Below are 23,859 nucleotides of genomic sequence, written 5' to 3'. Positions count from 1 at the left end.
AAAATAAATAAACAAAATTACACCAACTAGGGTTGGTGTAATTCTGCAGTAAAATTCTACAGTGTTCTCACAAAAAGGAGAGCGGTGTTGCCAATTGTCATTGCTGAAATACAAATAGTAGTCATTGCAGGCTTTTCCTCTGAATTTGCACCAAAAAGTGTACGGTGTTAAATATACCCAAAGACAAGAGGTCCATTGTGAATTGTCATTGCTGAAATACAAATGCTAGTCCTTGCAGGCTTTTCTTCTGAATTTGCACCAAAAAGTGTACGGTGTTATCCAAATGGATTCACAGCAGTACACAGAAGAGCAGGAGCAGCAAGCAGCTACTGCCACCAGTCCTGATGATAGTAATTCCTGTACGTCATCTGGTAAAGCCTATGTAAAAGTACATAGTCAGGGAAACAAACATCTAAAAAAAAAAACACCTTTTACCATGGTCAAGAAAAAAAGAGCAGTAATCCAGGCAAAGATATCTGCCGGAAAAAAAAAATTGCCAACCTGCCAGTCTACACACGCAATGGTAAAGAAAGAATAAAGGCCTTCGCCTTTCTCTATGAGTGTGAGACCTAAAATTGTTACTGAGGCATCTTCTTGTAAGGTCACTCGTAACCAAGCAAGACCAAGTAATTCGGTCCCCAGATACTTTTACGAGTAAAAGCCGAGTTGGAAGAAAACAGTAAGGCATTAGAGGAAAATGTATGCTCAGAATCAGAAATGACAGCAATCCCTGTGGAGAGTCCATCCAACAGTGGTATGTGTAATGGTGACCATTCTGATAGTGTACCCATAAAGAAGGGCCCTTTCAGCATTTCTGCTGATGTGTGCCTGAACAGCCCGAGTGTAGCCGGTGATACACAAATTGAGGATGCCACTTTGGAATTAGAAGAGGATGACGGGGAGATTTGTGTAGCCGACGATTGCGCTAATGAGGATGTTGATGAGGATGATGTTGTTAATGTCCTGCACCAGTGGAAGCAGTTCTGGCACGTGATAAGAAGAAAGTCATTGTCATGCCTGGACATAAGACCAAAAAATTCTCTTCTTATGTGTGGAATTATTTCTACCCAAATCCTGCCAACAGTTGTCTAGCCATTTGTAGTGTATGTAAAGCCACAGTCAGTTGAGGGAGGGACATTAACCCATCTAGGAACCTCATCCATGTTACACCATTTGACGCGAGTTCATGGCAAGGCGTTGGGAAAAATCAGAAAGTTATGGTAAAAAAAAAACAACAAGCAGTCCATTATCAGCTAGGACCCTTCTCTCACCTATATCCCGACGCCTGCAATCTACACCCACAACACCGTCCTCATCAATATCCTCAGTAGCGACGGGAGTTAGTCTTGCATCCAAGTCGCTAAGGCTAGATGACTCCTGCACTATCCTTGATTCCTCTGCAGAATTCTTGAGCGTTAGTCCCGCTGCTGCTGCTGTTGCTGCTGCTGGAAGTGAATCTTTATCCCAGAAGCAGACCAAGAAGAAGACTACTAGTAGTTTACAACAACTGACTGTTAAACAATCCTTTCAAGAGGAAGCAAGTATGAATTGCTGTCACCCATTCGCAAAACGGATCACAGACGCCATGGCGACTATGCTCGTATTAGATATGCATCCAATATCCACACAGCTGGTTTTAGACAGTTACTTGAGGTCTTGTGTCCCCTTTACCAAATTCCATCACGACACCATTTCAGTAGAAAAGCTATTCCTCACCTCTACCAGAAGGTTCGTAAAAATGTTATTATTGGGCTGCAAAATGCCATTCTACCCACTGTACACTTAACCACAGATATCTGGACAAGCGGAACTGGGCAAACTAAAGATTATATGACTGTGACAGCCCACTGGGTTGGTGATTCGCGTTCACCAGCATGAACAGCAGCAGCATGTACCCAAGAACGTCAGAGGCAGGCTACTCTGTGTATCACCAGCTTCACTAAGAGGCATACAGCTGACAATCTGTTACTTAAACTAAGGGATGTCATTGCACATGGCTTATCCCGCTTGGACTCTCCTTAAGATATGTCATTTCTGATACCACCACCAATATTGTCAGAGCATTACAGCTGGGTGAATTCCATCACATTCCCTGTTTTGCTGACACAATAAACTTGGTGGTGCAGAGCTTTTTTAAAAATGACAGGAACGTGCAGGAGATGCTGTCTGTGTCTTGTAAAATATCTGGACATTTCCGGCATTCGGCAACAGTGTGTAGGAGCTTGCAGCAGCTGCGAGAGCAATTTAATTTGCCTTGCCACCAACTGAAGCAAGAAGTGGTGACAAGGTGGAATTCTACCCTGTATTAGCTTCTGCGTATGGAGGAACAGCGAAAAGCCATCCACGCTTACTCCACAAGCCATGACATTGGGAAAGGAGGGGGATGTATTTTAGTCAAGTGCAGTGGAGAATAGTTTTCGTGTTGTGCAAGGTGCTGAAACCATTTGAAGTAGTCACCTGTGAAGTGAGTTCAGACACTGCTAGCTTGAGTCAAGTTATTCACTTAATTAGACTTTTGTAAAAGCATCTTGAGAAACTGAAGGAGGAGATTAAACAAAGCAATTCTGCTAAGTATGTCGGACTTGTAGATCAAGTACTTTATTCGCTTCGCCAGGATCCAAGAGTTATCAAAATCTTGAAATCGGATCACTACATTTTGGCGACAGTGCTTGATCCTCGATTTAAGACCTATGTCTTCTCTTTGTTTACAACTGACCCAGATTTGAAGAGATGCAAGGAGCTCCTGGTGAGCAAGATGACAGCTCAAGTGTTACGTGACAGGACGGCGTCTCCTCCTTCAGTTTCTCACTCAACTACTGCTAGAAAAAAACTTCGCTTTCCCAAAACACCCAGGGATGATGCATATGACTCTGCACCAAATTTTGACATCTGGGGGTAAATGTATCAATATGCGGGTTCTTCAACACCCGCGTGTTCAGCCTCTTCCGCGATTAAATTTCAAGCGGCGCTGCATTGTAAAGGGTTAACTTCCCTTTACAATGCAGCGCCAGTTGAAATTTAATCACGGAAGAGGCTGAACACGTGGGTGTTGAAGAACCTGCATATTGATACATTTACCCCCTGGTCTGGTCTAAAAGAATTGACCAAACAACGTGACACCTCTGCCGTAACTCCCCCTGATCCTACTATCAGCATCCAAAGGATAGTGGAGAATTACTTTCACGACAGCATAGAAAAAAAAGGGAATTTGGAGACCCATGTACCAACTTGCTTTGCACTGCCTAAGCTGCCCACCCTCCAGTGTGTACTCGGAAAGAGTTTTCAGCACAGCCGGGAACCTTGTCAGCGATCGGCGTAGGAGGCTGCTTCCTCAAAATGTGGAAAAGATGATGTTCATAAAAATGAACTTCAAGTTTCACGAGGAAGGCCTTTCCCACCAATTAGTTCAAAATATGGAGACTTCTGTAACGGTGGATTCCAGCGGTGATGAATTAATAATTTGTGAGGATGATGTACACACTGATGAGGGTGAGGATGAGGCTGAGGATGATGACAACAACATCTTGCCACAGTAGAGTTCGTTAACGCCACTGTTACCTTAGGTGCCTTAAGCCCATTGTTACGTTGTTTTGTGGGGGCCCAAACAATCCAAGCACTTCAGCCACAAGGAGTGGCACTTTTGTGGCTGAAGTGCTTGGTTTGTTAAAGTGTGCATGTCTTTTTTAAGATCCAACATAAGGGTGGGTGGGAGTCCCCAAGGACAATTCCATCTTGCACCATTTTTACTTTCAGCTACCGCTGTGTGCCAATGTTACCTACATGTGGTATATATTGGTGTGCTTAGCAAAGTCATAGATACCCATTCATGATGTAGATGACTCAGCACAACATTTTGACATCTGGTCTTGTCTACTGTAAAAGTATTGACCAGAATTAGTGACACCTCTGCTGTAACCCCACCTGATCCTACTATCAACTATCAACATCCAAAGAATGGTGGAGGATTATTTAATTTTTTTTTGAACAGTATAAAGACAACACTTTTATTAACAAAGAACAATGTTGCTTGCAGAAGTAATGTAAGCATGGATGTCTAAATAGACGTGTATACAGGCCCGGCGCTCCCATTAGGCAAGGTTAGGCAATTGCCTAGGGCGCCGGGCTCTGCAGGGCGCCTCGAAATTAAAAAAAACGGAAATCCACGGGGAGGAGAGGGGGGAAGGGGCTATTGAATCTTACCTGCATGAAGCTGCTCCTCTCTGCTCTGTCTTCTCCCCTCCGCTCACTGACAGTGACAGGCCGTGATGATGTCATCATCACGGCCCGACAGTGTCAGTGAGCGGAGGGGAGAAGACAGAGCAGAGAGGAGCAACTTCATGCAGGTAAGTTAAAGAAAGACATGGGGAGGGGTGGGGAGGCGAGCTGAGGGGAGGGAAGCGCAGCAGCGATTTTTAAAGGGGGGGCGGCGATTTTTAAAGGGGGGGGGCGGCGATTTTCACACTGTGCCTAGGGCGCCAAGGACCCTAGCACCGGCGCTGCGTGTATATGTATTGCCTTCCACTGTGAGGTGGTCAAAATTGACTGCAAATGACTTGAAATTAGTGTTATTTAGGTTAATAATAATGTAGGATAAAAAAAAAGCAAATTTTTCTAAAAAAAATACAGATCCAAAACCAAAACCAAAACACACGAGGGTGGTTTTGCCAAAACCAAAAACAAAACACAAAGCTAATCCAGATCCAAAACCAAAACCACTTCACGGGGGTCAGTGAGCATCTCTAGAAATAGTCTCTATCATTCAGTTAAGGAGGGCTTGGCACTCCTTTACTGCACATTGACCATAGCCGGATTAAGGGGGGGGGCACAGTGGGGATGTGCACCGGGCCCCCTCTCTCCAAGGGCCCCCCGCCGCTGCGCGCATAAGCTCTACTGATTTTTTTTTTATTCTTCTTTTTATTTTTTTATTTTTTTTAATGGCGGCGGCGGAGAGGGGGGTTGCGGGCGTGTTCGGGGCTCCCTTCTTTGGTGGGGGGAGCGGGGTAGTAAAAAAAAGAAAAAAACAAAAAAAAGATATACTCACCTGATCGCTGCGCCGGCGTCCCTCCTCCTCCCTCCTCTCTGCACTGTTAACACTGAATGACAGGCGTGACGTCATCAAGTCACGCCTGTCATTCAGTGAGGAGCAGCGCGGAGAGGACCAAGAAATAAACAAGAAGACAGAAGAGAAGAAAAGAAAGAAGCTAAAAGAAAGGTAAGTAAAGGGGAAAAAAAAGGGAATAACGCAGAGAGGCACACTATGGAGGAAAAAGGGGGAGAAGAAAGGCACACTATGGAGGAAAAAGGGGGAGAAGAAAGGCACACTATGGAGGAAAAAGGGGGAGAAGAAAGGCACACTATGGAGGAATAAGGGGGAGAAGAAAGGCACAGTAAGGAAAAAAGGGGGAGAAGAGAGGCACAGTAAGGAAAAAAGGGGAAGGAGAGAGGCACAGTAAGGAAAAAAGGGGGAGAAGAGAGGCACAGTAAGGAAAAAGGGTGAGAGGCACAGCATGAGAAAAAAGGGGAGAGAAAGGCACAGTATAAGAAAAAAGGGTGAGAGACACAGCATGAGGAAAAGGGGGGGGGGGGAGAGAGGCACAATATTGGGGACAATTAATTTAAGATAGGGTGGCTTGGGCGCTACTGAATGTGGGGGTGAGTTTGGGGAGAATGAGGTCCCTTTATTAAATGTGCCTATGAATTATTTAATGGCAGTGACGGTTGCGGGAAATAGGTATATTTCTGAAATGTAAATATTATTAATTTATTGCTGGGGCTGTTTGTAGGGAGGGAAATAGTATTCACATTTAATAAATAAACCTATTATTTTAATGTTGGGGCTGGAGAAAGGCCTAATTATTAATCATGGGTGGTACTGATTTAACGCCGGGGGTGGCTGTAATTTTCTAAATGTACCCATTTTTTTTCCAAATAGGGCCCCTAACATTCCAGGATCCAGACAAGCAGTGGCGGATCCAGGGGGGGCAATCGGAGCATTCGCCCCCCCTAGCAGCAAAAAGCTAGGTCCCAGCTGCCGATCAAAACGGGAGGGGCGGGGCTAAGCGCGAGCGGGGGGTGGGGCAAAATGTGGGCCAGCCAATCAGAGTGGTCCCAGTCGGCAATCACAATGGGAGGGGGCGGGGCCAATCACGGGCGGAAGGCGGGGTTTAACGCGGGCCAGCCAATCAGTGCAAAGGAGGGGCGTGATTATGCAAAATCACCCCCCCTAAACATAAAGTCTAGATCCGCCCCTGCAGACAAGCCACAACTAAAGAAACCTGCAGCACAGGTGGTGAAAATGAGAAGAACAGGTAGGAGAGAGCAGCAAAGTCTGTGAAATGTTGTGATTCTAGTGGGACAATCCCAATTTTTGGTGACTGTTCACTGGTGTACACAACAATGCAGGTTTTTTTTTGTCTGTAGGAGGGTGGTCTGGCCATGCCCAATGATGCATTATCAATGGTATTTTAATTTGCTGTATCATTGCTAGTTTTAATGTGCATTATAAATTTTATTTTTAATGTGTGATATCATTGCTAGTTTTAATGTGTGGTGTCAATACCCATTTTAATGTGGTGTTTTGATGATTGTTTTAATGTACAGTATTTTAGTTTGTGGAAGCAATGATTTTTCTTATGCAGACAACCTAAGCGAGCCCTCTGGGAGAGCTGTAAGTGTCATACTGTGGGCTGTAGGTGATGTAATGCAGGATGTGTCACTATGCTCTGCCCCGGGTCCCCCGAAGCCTTAATCCAGCTCTGACATTGACTACATGCTCATACGCCCAGTCCCCTGCCTGTTCCCCCCTGAAATCATAAGCTGCAGAAAAGGGTTCTTTGCGCTCAAAGATGAATTGAACGTTACAGCGTTCTCTGGTGTATGCTTCAGTTCTGGGCTTTACGCAAATTACTGCACATATCGGTATTTACACTCCTTAATGAATCAGGCCCAAGGTTGTAAAATCAATAGAGGTGGGCCTAACCTTAAAAAAAAGGGACTTAAAAAAAGAGAAAAAATAGGATTTAAAAAGACACTTTTACTTGATGAACTATGTATACATGCATGTCAAAGTAATACATTAGCATTCTATATGGATTTAGATCAGCAATGAGCTCTATAAAAGTGAATGTGGCTTTCTGTAGAACGGATTCTAGCAGTAATATACCAGCATACTGGAGCATGCAGTGAGCAACTTCTCACCAAAAGCTATTATTTAACCAGATCTATTCTAACATCGAAGGAAATACATAACAATTCAGTTCTGCTTTAATGTAATCCCAACTCCAAATTACAAATGCCCATTAACAATACTCTAAGCTTTAGAAAATAGCAGCCACTGGATAATAGTAAAATCAAAATAACTAGGGAGGTATGCCAGCTTCCAAAGCCAGAGATTGCCAGTGCTGTATACAGCAACTTCTGACAATGCTATTTATATAAAGGAGTCTATCATGACAAAAATAGCTGGGAATTACATATTTGGACAGTCAGTTGATCCCACCACACATTCCTATATACCAAAGGAATAAACCATTCCCTCATGAGGGAGAATTAAAATGAATATTGCAGATTTTTTTTTATTCACGCTACACAATTTGATACGATTTTCTGAAGCCTTCTATAGCATTGTCATATTTAAACTCTAAAAAGGTGATTCAGCCGGTACATTTTAAAATAGCTAGTTGTAGTGTATCATATTTGTGTACACCCTCCCTCGTGTGTGTGGACTATTCCGAGGTCTGGTGCCGCCCCTGTGTGTCTGCTGTCAGGGGGGAAGAAAGATGGCAGCAGCAGAGCAGGTCAGTTATACACTGTCTGCATGTCGGTGTGATTCTCTGCTATTAATGTGCATTAACTGCTAATGGAGAGCTGGGCACAATGCATGTAGATGGCAGAGTACTACATCTAGTCTGACTGTATGCCATTGTCTCCCACGTCTTCTGTTGCTGCAAGCTGTCCGCAGGATCTCAGTCACTAAACACAGTGCTTCTCATGCAGTGTAATGTGTCCACACACTCACATATATACACATCAGTCACTAAACACAGTGCTTCTCATGCAGTGTATTGTGTCCACACACTGATATATATATATATATACACATCAGTCACTAAACACAGTGCTTCTCATGCAGTGTAATGTGTCCACACACTCACATATATACACATCAGTCACTAAACACAGTGCTTCTCATGCAGTGTATTGTGTCCACACACTGATATATATATATATATATATATATATATATATATATATACACATCAGTCACTAAACACAGTGCTTCTCATGCAGTGTATTGTGTCCACACACTCACATATATACCCATCAATCACTAAACACAGTGCTTCTCATGCAGTGTAATGTGTCCACACACTCACATATATACACATCAGTCACTAAACACAGTGCTTCTCATGCAGTGTATTGTGTCCACACACTCACATATATACACATCAGTCACTACAAACAGTGCTTCTCATGCAGTGTATTGTGTCCACACATCAGTCACTAAACACAGTGCTTCTCATGCATGTATTGTGTCCATACACATATAAACACATGTACACACATCAGTCACTAAACACAGTGCTTCTCATGCAGTGTATTGTGTCCACACATCAGTCACTAAACACAGTGCTTCTCATGCAGTGTATTGTATCCACACATCAGTCACTAAACACAGTGCTTCTCATGCATGTATTGTGACCACACACATGTACACACATCAATCAATAAACAGAACAGCTCATTCACATGTAAAGTCATGAAGTGTATTGTGTCCACAGACATACATACATATATACACACATCAATCCTTACGGACTCCCCCGGAAGAGTAGGCAAAGCTCCCACATTTGCCAAAATTCACAGCAGTTAATGGAGGGGGCGGGGCGGGGCTCCATGACTTCTCCCAATCTTAAAAGTTGGCATGTATGAGATATATATATATATATATATATATATATATATATATATATATATACACACACACACACACACACACATAAATAACACCGATCAACCACAACATTAAAGAACCACCTGCCTTAGAACTGGTACCAAGATATTAGCAGCTGATCCTTCAAATCCTGTTAGTTGCAAAGTGTGGTCTCCATGGCTCAGATTTTTCAACACATCCCAGAGATGCTCAATCAGATTTTGCAGTGTGGCGCATTATCCTGCTGAAAGGCCACTGCCGTCAGGGAATACAGTTGCCATGAAGGGGTCTACTTGTTCTGCTAGAATGTTTACATAGGTGGCACGTGTCAAATCAACATCCACATGAATTCCAGGGCCCAAGGTTTCCCAGTAGAACATTGCCCAGAGCATCACACTGCCTCTGCCGGCTTGCCCTCTTTCAATAGTGCATCCTGGTGCCATCTCTTCCCTAGGTAAACAACACAGACACATCTGCCGTCCACATAATGTAAAAGAAAACGTGATTCGTCAGACCTGGTCACCTTCTTACATTGCTCCATGGTCCAGTTCTGGCGCTCACATTCCCATTCCTTGTGGTTTCAGCGGTGTTCTGACACCTTTCTATCATAGCCAACATTAACTTTTTCAGCAGTTTATGCTACAGTAGCTCTTGTGTGGGATTGGACCACACAGGCTGGCCTTTGCACCCCATGCACATCAATGACACTTGGGCACACATGACGCTGATGCCGGTTTACCTGGTGTCCTTCCTTGAAACACTATTGGTAGATACTAATCACTGCATACCGGGAACACCCCACAAGACCTGCCGTTTTGGAGATGTTCTGACCCAGTAGTCTAGCAATCACTTGTCAGAGTCGTTCAGATCCTTACACTTGCCCATTTTTCCTGCTTCCAACACATCAACTTCAAGAACTGACTGTTCACTTGCTGCTTAATGTAACCCACCCCTTGTCAGGTGCCACTGTGACAAGATAATCAATGTTATTTACTTCACTTGTCAGTTGTTTTAATGTTGTGGCTGATAGGTGCATATAAATCCTTATGAGTTGCAGCAGTCTGAATGTATATAATTTCTGCATGCTATCAAAATGTAATTTAAAGCATGGATATTAAAGTTTCTGTCTTAAATAGTAATTTATGATCTGGATTCTTTTGCTTGACAAAACTGGTTCTATTAATTGTTTAACCCGGCGGTTCCTAAAGTGTGCGCCGCGGCAAGGGTGCCGCGGGCCAGCCATAAAAAGAAACAAACAACACAAAAACTTACCAATCCGTGCGGCGCCGGGACCCAGCATCCTCCTCTCTCACGCAGTGACAGCTGCGTGAGAGAGGAGGATGAAAATGTACAGAGTATTTGTCTCACAGAAACTGTTAGGTATATGGTCTAAGCTAGTTGTATCTTCCACTCCGCTCTGCCAGTCCCTATATTGGTTGCCTGTATTATAGCAAATTCAATATAAAATACTTTTACTCCCATATAAGGCCATCAATAACACTGCACATACATACATTTCTTCACTTGATACAAAATATCTATCTCTCTGCTCTGCACAAAAATTTGCAATTCTCTTCCATCCACACTCATCACCAGGGGTGAAACAATGCATAGAGTGCCCCATAGCAATGCTTGGGTAGGGTATTGCCGCTGTAACCACTTGGGGTCTGGCTCCCTACTGCTCATTGTTAAATATTAATAATAATATTTAGCACTTGCCTTGTATATAAAATGTGATGAGAAATTTTATAATGCACAGTGTAATACATATAAAAAAAACATGGTTATTGAGATTAAGAATAATTAAAACACAAAATACAATTTAAAGATCTTCATCCTAATTAAAAATTATAACATAGCAATTAATATTTAATTCCCCTCCTCACATCACGACATTGCCCTGTCTTCATTTTCACAGAGGTTTACTGCCTCACACAAGATCCGTACATTCATCTCCTGAAATAGACCTCATACACACAGTCACCAGTAAGGCATCCATGTCTCGCTGTTGGTAATTTCAACATGCTGTGAACACTCAGAAAAGCATTCACCAAAGGGTTCAAAGAGCCCTAACTTTATAAACACCTGCAGTGAGCCGTAAGCACCCTCAGTGCGACTCCAGTATGTGTTTCTACACATAGGACTCATCCTTAGCACAATAGGTCCCACTTGTCCTTACCACTGAGTAATTTTACTTACATTGAAATAGGTTTTATACAAAGAATGTCATGACATAATACTCTGGGGAGCATGATCAAGGGCAGGGTTGTCCAACCCGCGGCCCAACACGCCTGTAAATGTGGCCCAGAAGGAGTTTTGGTTGTGGCAAGGGGGCAGCGCTGTTGATGGGAAAAAAAAAAAATCCTGCAAAAAGAAAAGAAAATACTTACCTTGCGGTCACGCGGTAACGTCAGCTGGTACTCCGGCTCCCTCCCTTGACTCCTCCTCCGTGCGGTGCTCGCAGTGAATGTCGGGCGTAATGTCATCACGCCCAACATCACAGCAGCACAGAATTAGAGAAGAGAAGAGGACAGGAGAACAAATGTAAGTTTAAGGGGGATTTTTTTTATTATTTCAAGAGACGCTGACAAGTGAATAAAAGTCACCTGGTCCTGGAGCATCATGGACCTTATCTCCCTGCTACATACTTCTACTTGTATTACTAATTACTAATAATACTATATTACTCTCTTTGGTCTATTATAAGTTGTTATCCCTTAACTAACATAGTGGTGTAATTATCAAAACAGGTCACAATTTGGGGTCAAAGTGGTGTATATGTCAGGTATCGCAGGCCTGGTCAGGGCACCCTGATATACAATGCCTGGCTTAAATGCACTTTATTGATATTGCATCGAAACAATACAAAAAGTGATTATAGTATAATAACTAGAGAGGATCTTTTGAACAGGGCTATTGAAAGGTAAGTATAGGGGGATTTGAAAAAAAGTGATATATATATATATATATATATATATATATAATCTCACTTTTTTTTCTCATATATATATATATATATATATATATATATATATATATATATATGTTAACTATGTTTTCAATGGTTTTTTGGATGATCAGCTATCGTTATTGTTAGTGTATCTTATGTGCGGCCCAAACCAACTCGTCATCTTCCAATGTGGCCCAGGGAAGCTAAAAGGTTGGACACCCCTGATCAAGGGACTATGTGTACAGCATTAGTTTGGAGGATCAAGTGAAGATTATGACCCCTTAGGACACTTGACACACATCATCTTAACACAAATGAAGTATCACTTTGATCCCATTGTTGATAGTTGATTGATCTTGTGTATAGATAAAATGTTTCTTCCACCATCATAATCTTATCTTAAATATCATGTTTTTTAATGTATTTGTTATTTAAAGTTTTCATGCAGTAACAGAACACTGCAATGGCAATATAAGTACAACAGATGTTTAATATGTAAAGTGTATACATTGCCTAAACACTTGGATTTTAGGTTTACAGATCTTTTAAGCTGGTGATTGCAGAGTGGGAGCTACATAAACCAATAAGTGCTATCACTTGCTGGATGGAATCATATTTTCTACTACTCTCTTCCAGAGCTTTAATGGCCCGATTAAGAAGTCGATGCGGGAGAAAGCAGTGGAGCGCCGAAATGTAAATAAAGAACACAACAGTAACTTCAAAGCAGGATATATCCCCATTGATGAGGATCGGCTGCATAAAACTGGCCTAAGAGGCAGGAAGGGCAACTTAGCCATTTGTGTGATTGTCCTCCTGTTTATCCTGGCTGTTATCAACTTAATTGTAAGTAGAGTGAAGGTTTGTTTACAAACACTGCAAAGTAATAGTCATGTCATGTGCTGGTACACTGTGTTACCATAGGTTCTACTATAGGTGTGGTCACTATATAGAAGTCATGGATTTATATAGTCTTACAGTACAGAAATGCTTATACATTTTCACTTTTTGCAAAAGTGTTGGGGCCTGATTCATCAAGCAGCGTATCTGCCAATATTGTACGTGTGGTACGTAAATTTTATCTGTGCGTGTCCAGAACCAGGACCATACGCAACTAAACACAGCAACGTTCCCTGCATCTAGGTATGCAAAGGACCCTTACTACAGCCTACGAGTTCTGTAAGTGAACGGGGCGTTCGTCCATAGTCAGTGTACAGTAAGTACGTGGCAAACTCGAGCACTTGGAACCATGTCCGATTCAAGCTTTGGGCATCCAGCTACAGGGCTAGTCTCAGCCCTGATCACTAGTGATAACAGTCGCGTATGCATGCTGTAACATGATTTTGCAATCAAGAGCAACTGTAAAAATGTATTTTATGTTTAGTAGACATTAAGATCATCCTAATAAATCTATTTCATGGAAAAAAATAAATTATAAACTGTTTTGTCATTAATGCCTATATTATTAACAGGTGACATTAATTGAATAGTTTTTTTTTTTTCTTTCTGTGTGTTCTTTTGCGAATGTATATTCCACATAGGTATTGGTTGTATCCTGCAGTGTCTTGTGTAGCGGAGCAGACCTACACCCGTATTCATCAGCGCACGTATCTTCAGACCCGCTCCTTGTTGAATTCGGGAGTACCCAGAGACGACTTGCGTAGCGCTCAGTATGCGTGCCTTGATGAATCAGGCCCTTAGTGTTTCATGTTTCACTAGTAATTATTTGTGTAGCCATAAGGGGTGAACTGTATATGTAATAATAGTTATACAACATAATTCTGAATTGTTTTTGCTCTGCTTTAAATTATAGGGACCCGAAGTAATCTGCATGCACCACTATAGTCATTAATAGTACATACACTTTTACAACTATACCTGGCCTATATGTTATATGCACAAATTATACACTACCATGGCTAGAGCAGTAGCCATAGAACACACAACAAACTGCTGCACATTTATATACCAATATATCACAACAATGGTATTCTGTTAGTCATATATGTTTAGACCATGACAGCCAATTTGTTTTGGCACATGTTGTGGAACACACAGCGCTGTAATATGATATAGAAAAGATCACCAAGAACATATAGAAATATGTAAATCAGAGGACATTGTACAGAATCTGGGCACTCTGTATCGACAGATGTGTGTGGTCTTTTCGGAAGTAGTAGTAGTTGTATTCTCACAACTCTTCCTCACTGGTCATACACTAAGTTGGATACAGCTCAGTACAGTTCATAACAAAGATCATTGCATCATTTACAAAGTTTGTGATGAGGGTAACAAACCAGTCCTGTCTCCCCCTAGATCACGTTGGTTATATGGGTTGTAATTCGCATTGGTCCTAATGGCTGTGAAAGCATGGAGTTTCATGACAGCGGCTTGCTTCGGTTTAAACAAACTTCTGACATGGGAGTAATACATCCTTTATACAAGAGCACAGTGGGAGGACGACGTAATGAAGATCTGGTTATCACTGGCAACAACCAACCTGTAAGTTAGCATATACTCACTTCCTACTCAGTGAATATGCCTCTAAAGGGACTGTAGAAGTAAATCCCCCAGGGATAAATTCATAAAGCTGCGATTTTCTGGCAGGTTTGAAAAGTGGAAATGTTGCCTATTGCAACCAATCATATTCTAGCTGTCATTTTATAGAATGTACTAAATAAATGATAACTAGAATCTGATGCAGCGTTATCATAATTCCTGCTATTTTTTTTACATTATAAACCAGAGGGACACCCTCATAATATTGTAAATGATCTTTAATCAGCTTTATCCTATGAGAAACAACCCCCATTAGCAAACATCTGGTACCATTGATGGTGGCTGTAACCATATATGCCATATCTGTCTATAATGTAGGGTGCTCTATTTTTATCATTAAACTGACAACACACATTTTTCCCTCTTAATTCATTGATGTGAGTTATCCGGAAAGGCAGAGAATTGGCTATTTATAGGTAAATGTTGTGTTTGCAGGTGATTCTACAGCAAGGTTCCACAATACTTAGTGTGGACAAACATAAGACATCGATCACCAGTGACATTGGAATGGAGTTTGTGGATCCCAGAACTCAGAACACCTTGTTCAGCACAGATTACGAGAAACATGAATTTCATTTGCCAAAAGGAGTGAAAACCTTAAATGTCCAGAAAGCATCTACAGAAAGGGTAAAACATTGCTCTTATATGTCTAGATCTCCCTTTTTCTAAAAATACTAACAAGCTGTGAGATTCAAGTTATAGTTATAAGCATGACATTTTTTTCTTGTGTATTTTTAATAGTTTTATTTAAGCAATACATTCCAATTGCCTATTATGCTTTACATTGACACAGGCAGTGCATTTATTTTATTGCCTGGTTGGTCATGTTTTTTTCTGCTTTATACACACATGTCTATGGCAGCATGTTTCCCTTTATTTATGATTTAAGCTCACATTGTATTGGTTTTTGTGATTAAGCTCTGAAGACGCTTCACCCAAGCAATGGGGTGATATGAATGCCAGTGCTGTTGTAGCTGGAAAAGTGCTTGTCTGACACCACCCTAAATAATGTAGCAGAACTGCAGATTTGTTAGGTCTTCATTATGGAACCGGTCAATAATTGACACCTCTGAGAATACAGTGATGGTCACCTGCTACAACATCATGAATAGCTTTGATAGGATGGTTTACATGACCCAGAGAGATAAGTAAAACACAATCAGGGCCAGATTAAGGGTGCCCATGGTATGGAGCAGATCTTTTATGGGGCCGCCTGCCCACCACCACTTACGCCCCAAACAAAGGGTAAAACAGCACACATACCTCCAAACACGGGGTCAATATCCACCTAAAATGTGAAATAACATGACCTCAAACAGGGAAACACATTACATCCTAAGTATTGACACCACACATATAAAAATGCATTGACACACCCCATTCAAAAGAGAATTACTACACACTGTAGCAGGCACTGCACATTAATGCTGCATATTTACTGGTTTTAAAATTATGCGTTTCATATGCTTTTAAATGCAAGTTAAATAAATGCAAATGGATGTAAAAAAAACACCAATCTTTCCACCAAATGTGACCATGTCCATTTGCGTGTCTTACATGCATTTAATTGCATTGAACCGCAGTGCATCATTTTGGACTCGTCTTTTTACTTCAATGCATTTGGCACATTGCACCAAACATTAACGTTAGCATTGCACATTAAAACTCCCATTGGAATTGCACATTAATGCTAGCACTGCCAGCACAAATCAGAAATAGAGAAGCAATATGTTTACATACCTCCCAACTGTCCAGAGTAGAAAGAGGGGCATGTTTTAGTCCCGTCCCCTCATAAATACCATTCTGCAAAAAGTGTTCAAAGGGGTGAAAACCTCTAGGTCCTGACCCACATACAGATTTTACCCCTCAGGTTTTTGCCCCAGGTTAATCCTCCTGCATTGATCCAATCTCATGTCTCATCATCCCTGAATACCCTTCTATTTGACTCTCCAAAATTTTATGATAACCCCTCAAATTCTCCCCTTCAACCTATTCTCTGAGGGCAAATACCTCCTGCCGCTGCACCGCAGTTACTCCGCTGCTCCAATAATAATCCAGCCCTGAGCACCTGAAGGACTAATGTGTTGTGGAGTCAAAGTCATACAAGGGCCTCATTACTGAAGGTGGCAGCACTACACTCTACATCAGGAGTTTGATGGTAACTAAGTAGTATAATCTGGTGGGGGTTGGGGTGCACCTACCACAGGCTGAGAAACCCTTACTTTTTTTTGGAAACCAAGTGCAATTGAAAATTATATTGTAATAATTATCTTTTAATAAAAGTATCCATCTGTGTATGTTGTTTCTATGTTTCAGATTACTAGCAGCGCAAGCAGCGATCTTAAAATAAATGTTGATGGGCATATCACTGTGCGGGGAAACGAAGGCGTTTATATCATGGGGAAGACCATAGATTTTCGAACAGGTGGAAACATCATTTTGAAAGCAGTAAGCCGATGACAAATTCTCTAATAATTTTATTGAACTACTTTTTTAAACAGTTATTTTTCTACAGGTGAACTACAGAATTCTCATTCATTAAGGTAACATGCCTGCTAGACCATAGGTCTCTTCTGGAGTCCGATTTATGTATTTTTTTGTGGTCTTTTGAGTTTCTTTGACATGCATGTACCTGAGAGGGAATACATAATTGTATATGATTAGACTGAATTTCATTTCCTCGGTACATTGTATATTTGGTGAAAACCATGCTTCACCCACCGTAATGTTTGTAAATATTTGTACTATTCTAAATGACTCCCTTGATATTTCTGCACTATGGACTTTTCTGAATATCGGGAACCAAATTTCCTGTAGTAATGTATTCTCTTATTCTCTTCTAATTTATCTCTTCTCTTCATGTGTGTGTGTGTGTGTACGTATGTGTGTATGTATATTTTATATATATATATATATATATATATATATATATATATATCTATAATATAAAAGCCTAGTGGCGTGTGTTAGTCTGTGTGTGTGTGTGAAAAAAAAAAAAACAAGCTGCAGCGCCACCTGCTGGGCGGAGTTATATACTGACCTACTAAATTCTTAGTGTGTGTGGGGGGAAAAAAACTCAGAAAGGGCTGAAATTTGGTATACTAAGATGTTTTTAATTTGTTACTTTAATTTGTTAATTGTTAAAAGTGTTTATAAAGATTTTTAAAAAATATATATATATTTCTTGAAGGAGAAGTGACAGTTGGGAGTGGTTGGTGGTTGCCGGGGGTGACAGTAGGGGGTGGTTGGTGGTTGCCGGGGGTGACAGAGCAAGAGGAGTGTGATACTCAGGACCGCTGAGAGAGATCCCTGTGTCTGGATAGACATCTGGTTAGATGTGGCGATAAAGATGAAGGATGAGGTGATGGAGAAAAATAATGAGGTGGTGACATGTGGACAAAACCACGTTAAAAAAGGGCGCTTGCATCGGGAAGTAACGCTCTTCCCCTGAGGAGGCCTGGGCTATGGCCGAAATGCATGACAAGAACCTCTTTAACACCTTAAGTAGCTTGATTTGACTAGAATGCATGAGTAACTTGTGTGTATATATATATATATATATATATATATGAAATATGTATATATGTGTGTGTATGTGTATATATATATATATATATATATATATACACACACGGAGCAAGTGCTGGGCTCTGTAGCGCCCTCTACTGTGCTTATGCCGATCCCCTATGCTCGTTCCGATACCCGCTCTATTTAGAGCCGGGACTCGGAACAAGGGGTACTTCACCTAGGCGTGCTAACGGGGCCCCCCAGTAAGTGTGGGGCCCTCCTGCCGTACCCTGTATGTATATAATATACATCATGTATCTGTACATGACAGAATATATTGATGTTACAGGATGGAGACAGCCGTATTGTGGGCTGACTGAATATTCATAAGAATGCTATGTATTGATATCCTTGATAGTGTCATTGCTGACATGTGAGACACTTTGCAATTGGAGTGCCTCAGTGAATTGGTTCAGCCCACAAAATTGTACACTTTAATTATTGTAAGAGCCATTTTGCTAGTATCCTCCTGCTAAAGAAATTAAAAATGAAGGAGCAAAAGTTATTTACCAAAAATGTTATGAATAGTACATGGGATTTTCCACTACTGTAATGAGGACTTATACTACCAGTCGGTGAATCCTGTATGCTGTGTGTCACCAGGCTTTTTACCGTAAGAGCAGAGTGGCAAATTGCCGTTAGCTCTTGTTCTCCTCGTGTTTGTGTGGGTTTTCTCCCGCACTCCAAAAACATACTGGTAGGTTAATTGGCTACTATCAAAATTGACCCTAGTCTCTCTCTCTGTCTGTGTGTGTGTTAGGGAATTTAGACTGTAAGCTCCAATGTGGCAGTGACTGATGTGGGTGAGTTCTCTGTACAGCGCTGCGGAATTAGTGGTGCTATATAAATAAATGGCGGTGATGATGATGATTATGTATGCACACTCTGACACCACATTCACCATTTGTGAACCACCCTGGTGTATATATTCTCATGTTTGCATAGTATCCAATTACAGATAGCAGAGCGTGAACAATGTCTAATTTTTCAAAACATGGTCCCAAGTTATGGTGCAAAGAAAAAAAAAACAAATGTCTAATGTGTTTTTTCTCAATAGGAGAACAGCATAATTCTGAATGGCAGCGTGATGGTTACTCCTTCCCGACTACCTACCGCTACAGGGGAGCTGCTATACGATGATGGGACGGAGCGGTACAAGCTGTGCATGTGTGCAGACGGAACGTTGTTCAGGGTACTGGTGGAGAGCCGAAATATGGGTTGCCAAACCTCAGTTAACCCTTGTGGATCAACGTATTAAGCAAACAAGACATAACCAGCACTAATAGCAGTAATTTACTTACATCACTATTTATGTTTATCGTTTGTGTGTCTGCAGTTTGAGATAATGCTTTTCAGACAATTTTCACAGTATTAACTCTTTGTTAGAGGAGTTCTGTTACATGACCACCTATGTTATACTCCAGGAATGTGTGGTCATAGTGCAGACCAGTGCTCGTGTCTCGGCTGACTCCCGTTCCAGGACTGCTCTCCTAGCTAACAGGGTTGGGTGGTTATTAGTGATAGTGAGGGCTGCATGACTACATGTTTGGACGTCAGCAGCACTAGGTGATTATTTACTAGGAGCAGCTATGTGAAGGTCATGACATAAGGTAATCCTAGTACAGGAGAGCAGCTAGGGTATTCCCTTCCTGTGACATATCTATATGTATATGAGTTGGGGTCCACATTCGGTATGCATTAATCTGCATAAATTCAGATACACATAGATTTGGAGAGTTCTTTTGTTTACTATGGAAGCAAACATTTCTCTGCTATTGATGAGACTGACCATAGCAAAGACATGTTCTCATTTTACTGTATTTGTGTGGCTTACATTAGTCTATGCACAATGCACTACTGCTCCTGTGGCCGCCATAGTAATGCATAAATATATCAGGTTTTTGTTTTTTTGTGCTTCTGTTGTTTGGTTTTTACTTGTGTTAACATGATTAAAAAATGTTTAGCCAGGTTATTATCTGCACAAGTCCATTAACTGAATTACCTACATCTCTTCATCTTTTCCAATATACTTTCCCCCAGAAGCTTCTCCCTAAGTAATGGAGGGATGGCATCAAACACAGTACAGTGACCAGTGCCTAATTATGGATGTTACCAGCTACCTTACCTTTCTGTATAATCACTGTGCTCATATTACTGGTCTGCTAGCTATAGGGAGAAACAAACCAGGACAACGAATACATTGCACAGTCTGCCCTTGTGGATTTATAACATGATATGGATTTTATCTACGTGTAACAAAATGACTCAGAATTTATCCAGTTTATTACTATTGTTTATTCCTCAGGCAACAATGTGCTCTTTGACCTTAGCGTATCTCATATCATTTCCCAAGACTTGCCCATATTGAATATTAAGACTTTATAACCTACTGCAGAAGCACACATCAGTCAGTATTTACCGGGATGCTTGGATGTTGGTAGAGTTTTTGTTTTGTGTCATTTCAGGAGGTTGTACAAAAGTCTAAGGCCTTCAGTACAGACAAATCCTTTTTTTTTCCCAATCTTCCCCCATTTAAAGGGGATCTCAGCCTTCAGAGATTTTTACCGTACGGCAGATTTGTTATTTTCATTTACCTAAAAACTTGTCCTTTAATTGTTTATTGTCCCAGTGATAAGGAGCAATGCAGTCTGTTTTGTACGTAGTGGTATCTTAGTACCTGTACTAAGTTCATTGTTAGTTATAGTAAAAAGTGCTAAAAATCTCTTCATCTCGTAAGGCATGGAATGGACACAAAACAGAGCGGCGGTCTCTTTTGTCTCCATGTTTGCTATGAGGCAAGAACTGGTTTTTTTGCACTGTTCTCTGATTACCTGCCCAACATTGTGAGGCTTCCCTACACTTTTTTTTAGTTACATACATGTGGAAAAGAGTCACTCGCTTCAATGTAGTCCAGACTCAGGTTTTTTTATGTACAGCTCCCTCCTAAATGTTTTACACACACCTGGCTGATTTTCTGTGTCAGACCTGGCTGTAAAGAGCTTTGCACCATTAGACACCTCTTCTCGTTAAGGTACTACTTGTTAATTATATGTGTAGTTTGATCGGAAGCCAATGCAAATTTTTATATTTGGACTGGCTTCTAATCAATCATGTAAAGTGCATTTTGAATATCCAAAATATATCAACTATTGTCATAGTTCGGGACATAAGATGATCAGAAAGGACTGGTAGGAAGATTCCGAATACTATTGGAACCAAACTTCTGGTGATCTAATGAAGTGTGAAAATTAGACCATTGTATAGATATCATAAAAATGTATTCTTGATTATTCGTATATTAAAAAAAGACTATTGTAGCAAAAAGTTATCTTCAAGCAGACTATATTGTTATGGACTATATTGTACCAAAAATGAATTCAAAGGGGTAGATTAAATTGATGGCGATGTGGCGTGCGTACATCGTGCCGTGCGCATTGCCGTAAATTACGGTAGAAATCTCTGCCGCGAGGTGTCTCGTGGACGTTCCAGAGACCCTTATCTGCTAATGAAATCTTCCCGTAAGATACACGGGTTGTATCAGTGTCAGTGATTTGATTAAATGAACTTGATTCTTAAGCATATAATAAAACATATTCACGGTTTATTGCATGATCTCGGTTGATTTGAGTGTGTAAATTAATTTTTGAATATATAATTAAACCTGTTCAGCAATGTTTATATCATAGTCTTAATGATGTCATTGAAGAGAATAACTTAATTCTTCAATATGGGATTAATAAAACCACTGCAATTAATCTGTGTTGTTAATAAGAGCCCAATGAATTGATGCAGAAGGTCATTAGTTTTACAGATATACAAGCCCAAAGTAACTGTTATTAATAACAGCTGAAACAAATAGCCATGATCATGGAATATTATAAACAAAATGTCTTGTGTGTGATTGATATAAATTGTACAGAAAGTACATCCAAATGAAAGTATAAAAAAAAAAAATTAATTACAATTCCATGATGTGAAAAGACAAATACTGCTCCTAATATCCAAAGAAATGCCCATTAATTATGTACAAAAATATATATTATCCAAAGTGAAAGTAATAATATTCATATGTAATATAAAGTGCATTGGGACATAACCACTGAGGGTTAGAGTTTGGGTAAAAATGCTTCCTGAGCAGCAAAATAGCGCATGTCTATAAATGACAAAATGCCTCATAAACAGAAACATCACACAAACGCCGCTACAGCAGGTCTCCTTTGTCAGCCAAGTAGTTTTGGCGTATTAGAGTATTAGTACACCATCATCGCGCTCCTTTCTATAGTTTTCAGCAATCTTCCTAATAACTGCTTTTTGGGTAACCTGCAGATATTTGTTATGAAGATCTGTGTAGATATTCCAAATTCCAGTCTGGATGTGGCCAGAGAGTAGGTAACCATCATAGTTCATCTTATACATGCAAAGGCTTTGGTCATGGTCTGGCAGAGGCATGATTTAACTGTGTGCTAGTTTGTCACAGAGGGACAGCTATGCCAGACAATGCCCTGTCTTAGCAGCTGTGATGGTGCTATGGATTAATCACAATAGATCTTGACATTTTGTAATCCGTTAGCCTGTTGAAATGATGCTTTGGCCAACTATGAGTATTTCTATTTTGGTCTGTAGGCCACGTAGAGCCTTGCCCACCTAAGTGACTTAATAGAAGTCCTACAAATAATAAATAGGACTGTACTTATTATTATTATGACTGTACTAAAACATTGTGCACAGAACTTTCATAACCCAATAAGGTATTAAACATGAGTGTGTGTGCCGCTCTTACTAAAATATTTATTTGTGCATATATCAGAGTTTAAGTGTTTTTCCCAATTGTTGTAACAAAAGACATCAGAATAAATAAAACAAGAATTGTACATGAATGTGTTCCAATGTGGGATTGTGTGGTTTTGTTCTCAGTGAGATATTCTTACACTTTGTTAAGGAACAGATCCACTGCACTAGACTTATGACACAATCTCAGAGACTAAGGGCTAGATTTAATAAACTGCGGGTTTGAAAAAGTGGGGATGTTGCCTATAGCAACCAATTAGATTCTAGCTTTCATTTATTTAGTACCTTCTACAAAATGATTGCTAGAATCTGATTGGTTGCTATAGGCAACATCCCCACTTTTTCAAACCCGCAGCTTAGTAAATCTAGCCCTAAGGGTGTTTTGTGTATCAAAAATATATCAATATCACACTCAAAAATGTGTGTGATAACATCTAACGTATATGGCAATTCTGGATACTACAAACGTCATAAATAGCAAGGATATCATAGTTAATAAATAACAAAGGAATCCACCTCTTACAGTCAATCATAAATATGTAGCAATACTTTAGGGATTACTATGTACCCATGTTTATCAATAAACAATGCAAGGAATTTGATTGACATTCATTGTCACTCTGTTTTGTACATTTGTTATATATTTACCATATTATATAGGAAATACATAAGGTTCTGTGTTTATTATTAGACTAAGGATGCAACCTAAAATCACCATTGCCTCCTAACTTCATCACTGACAGGTGAACCCCCCCCCCCCCCCCCACACACACACTTGTTTAGGAATCTGATACATGTCTGAAAGCTGAGAAGGCAGTTGTTTGAGTTACTGTGAAATCACTGGGGCCAGGGCCCCTGTGTATCAATCAACCAATCCATACAGTGCATTTCTGCAAAGCAAGTTTTCCAAGCTGTTACTCACACTGTCTTCTGTGTTAAAGAAGCACCACCTTACTACCATGGCAACTTGTTGCAGAAGGTTGTGAGATTGCACCGATTAGTTATTTGATTAAGTTTAAACAGTTCAGTCATATAATCTATATTATTTAGTCAGCAATTCACA

The 23,859-nt window shown here is 40.6% G+C and overlaps 1 protein-coding gene across 1 annotated transcript; it reads left to right on the top strand.

Annotated features, from left to right (window-relative positions):
* Positions 1 to 7,739: 7,739 nt before the first annotated feature.
* SGCB (sarcoglycan beta) lies at positions 7,740 to 22,885 on the top strand. The gene is made up of 6 exons (XM_075195528.1): positions 7,740 to 7,796; positions 12,522 to 12,728; positions 14,199 to 14,384; positions 14,877 to 15,068; positions 16,758 to 16,889; positions 19,066 to 22,885. The coding sequence occupies exons 1-6, from the start codon at positions 7,779 to 7,781 to the stop codon at positions 19,264 to 19,266; spliced, it is 936 nt and encodes a 311-aa protein (XP_075051629.1). The 5' UTR covers positions 7,740 to 7,778; the 3' UTR covers positions 19,267 to 22,885.
* Positions 22,886 to 23,859: the final 974 nt, after the last annotated feature.

Source organism: Mixophyes fleayi, chromosome 1 (assembly GCF_038048845.1).
Source record: "Mixophyes fleayi isolate aMixFle1 chromosome 1, aMixFle1.hap1, whole genome shotgun sequence".
NCBI lineage: Eukaryota > Metazoa > Chordata > Amphibia > Anura > Limnodynastidae > Mixophyes > Mixophyes fleayi.
Note: the sequence above shows the minus strand (reverse complement) of the source record. Positions and strands in the feature narration are given on the sequence as shown.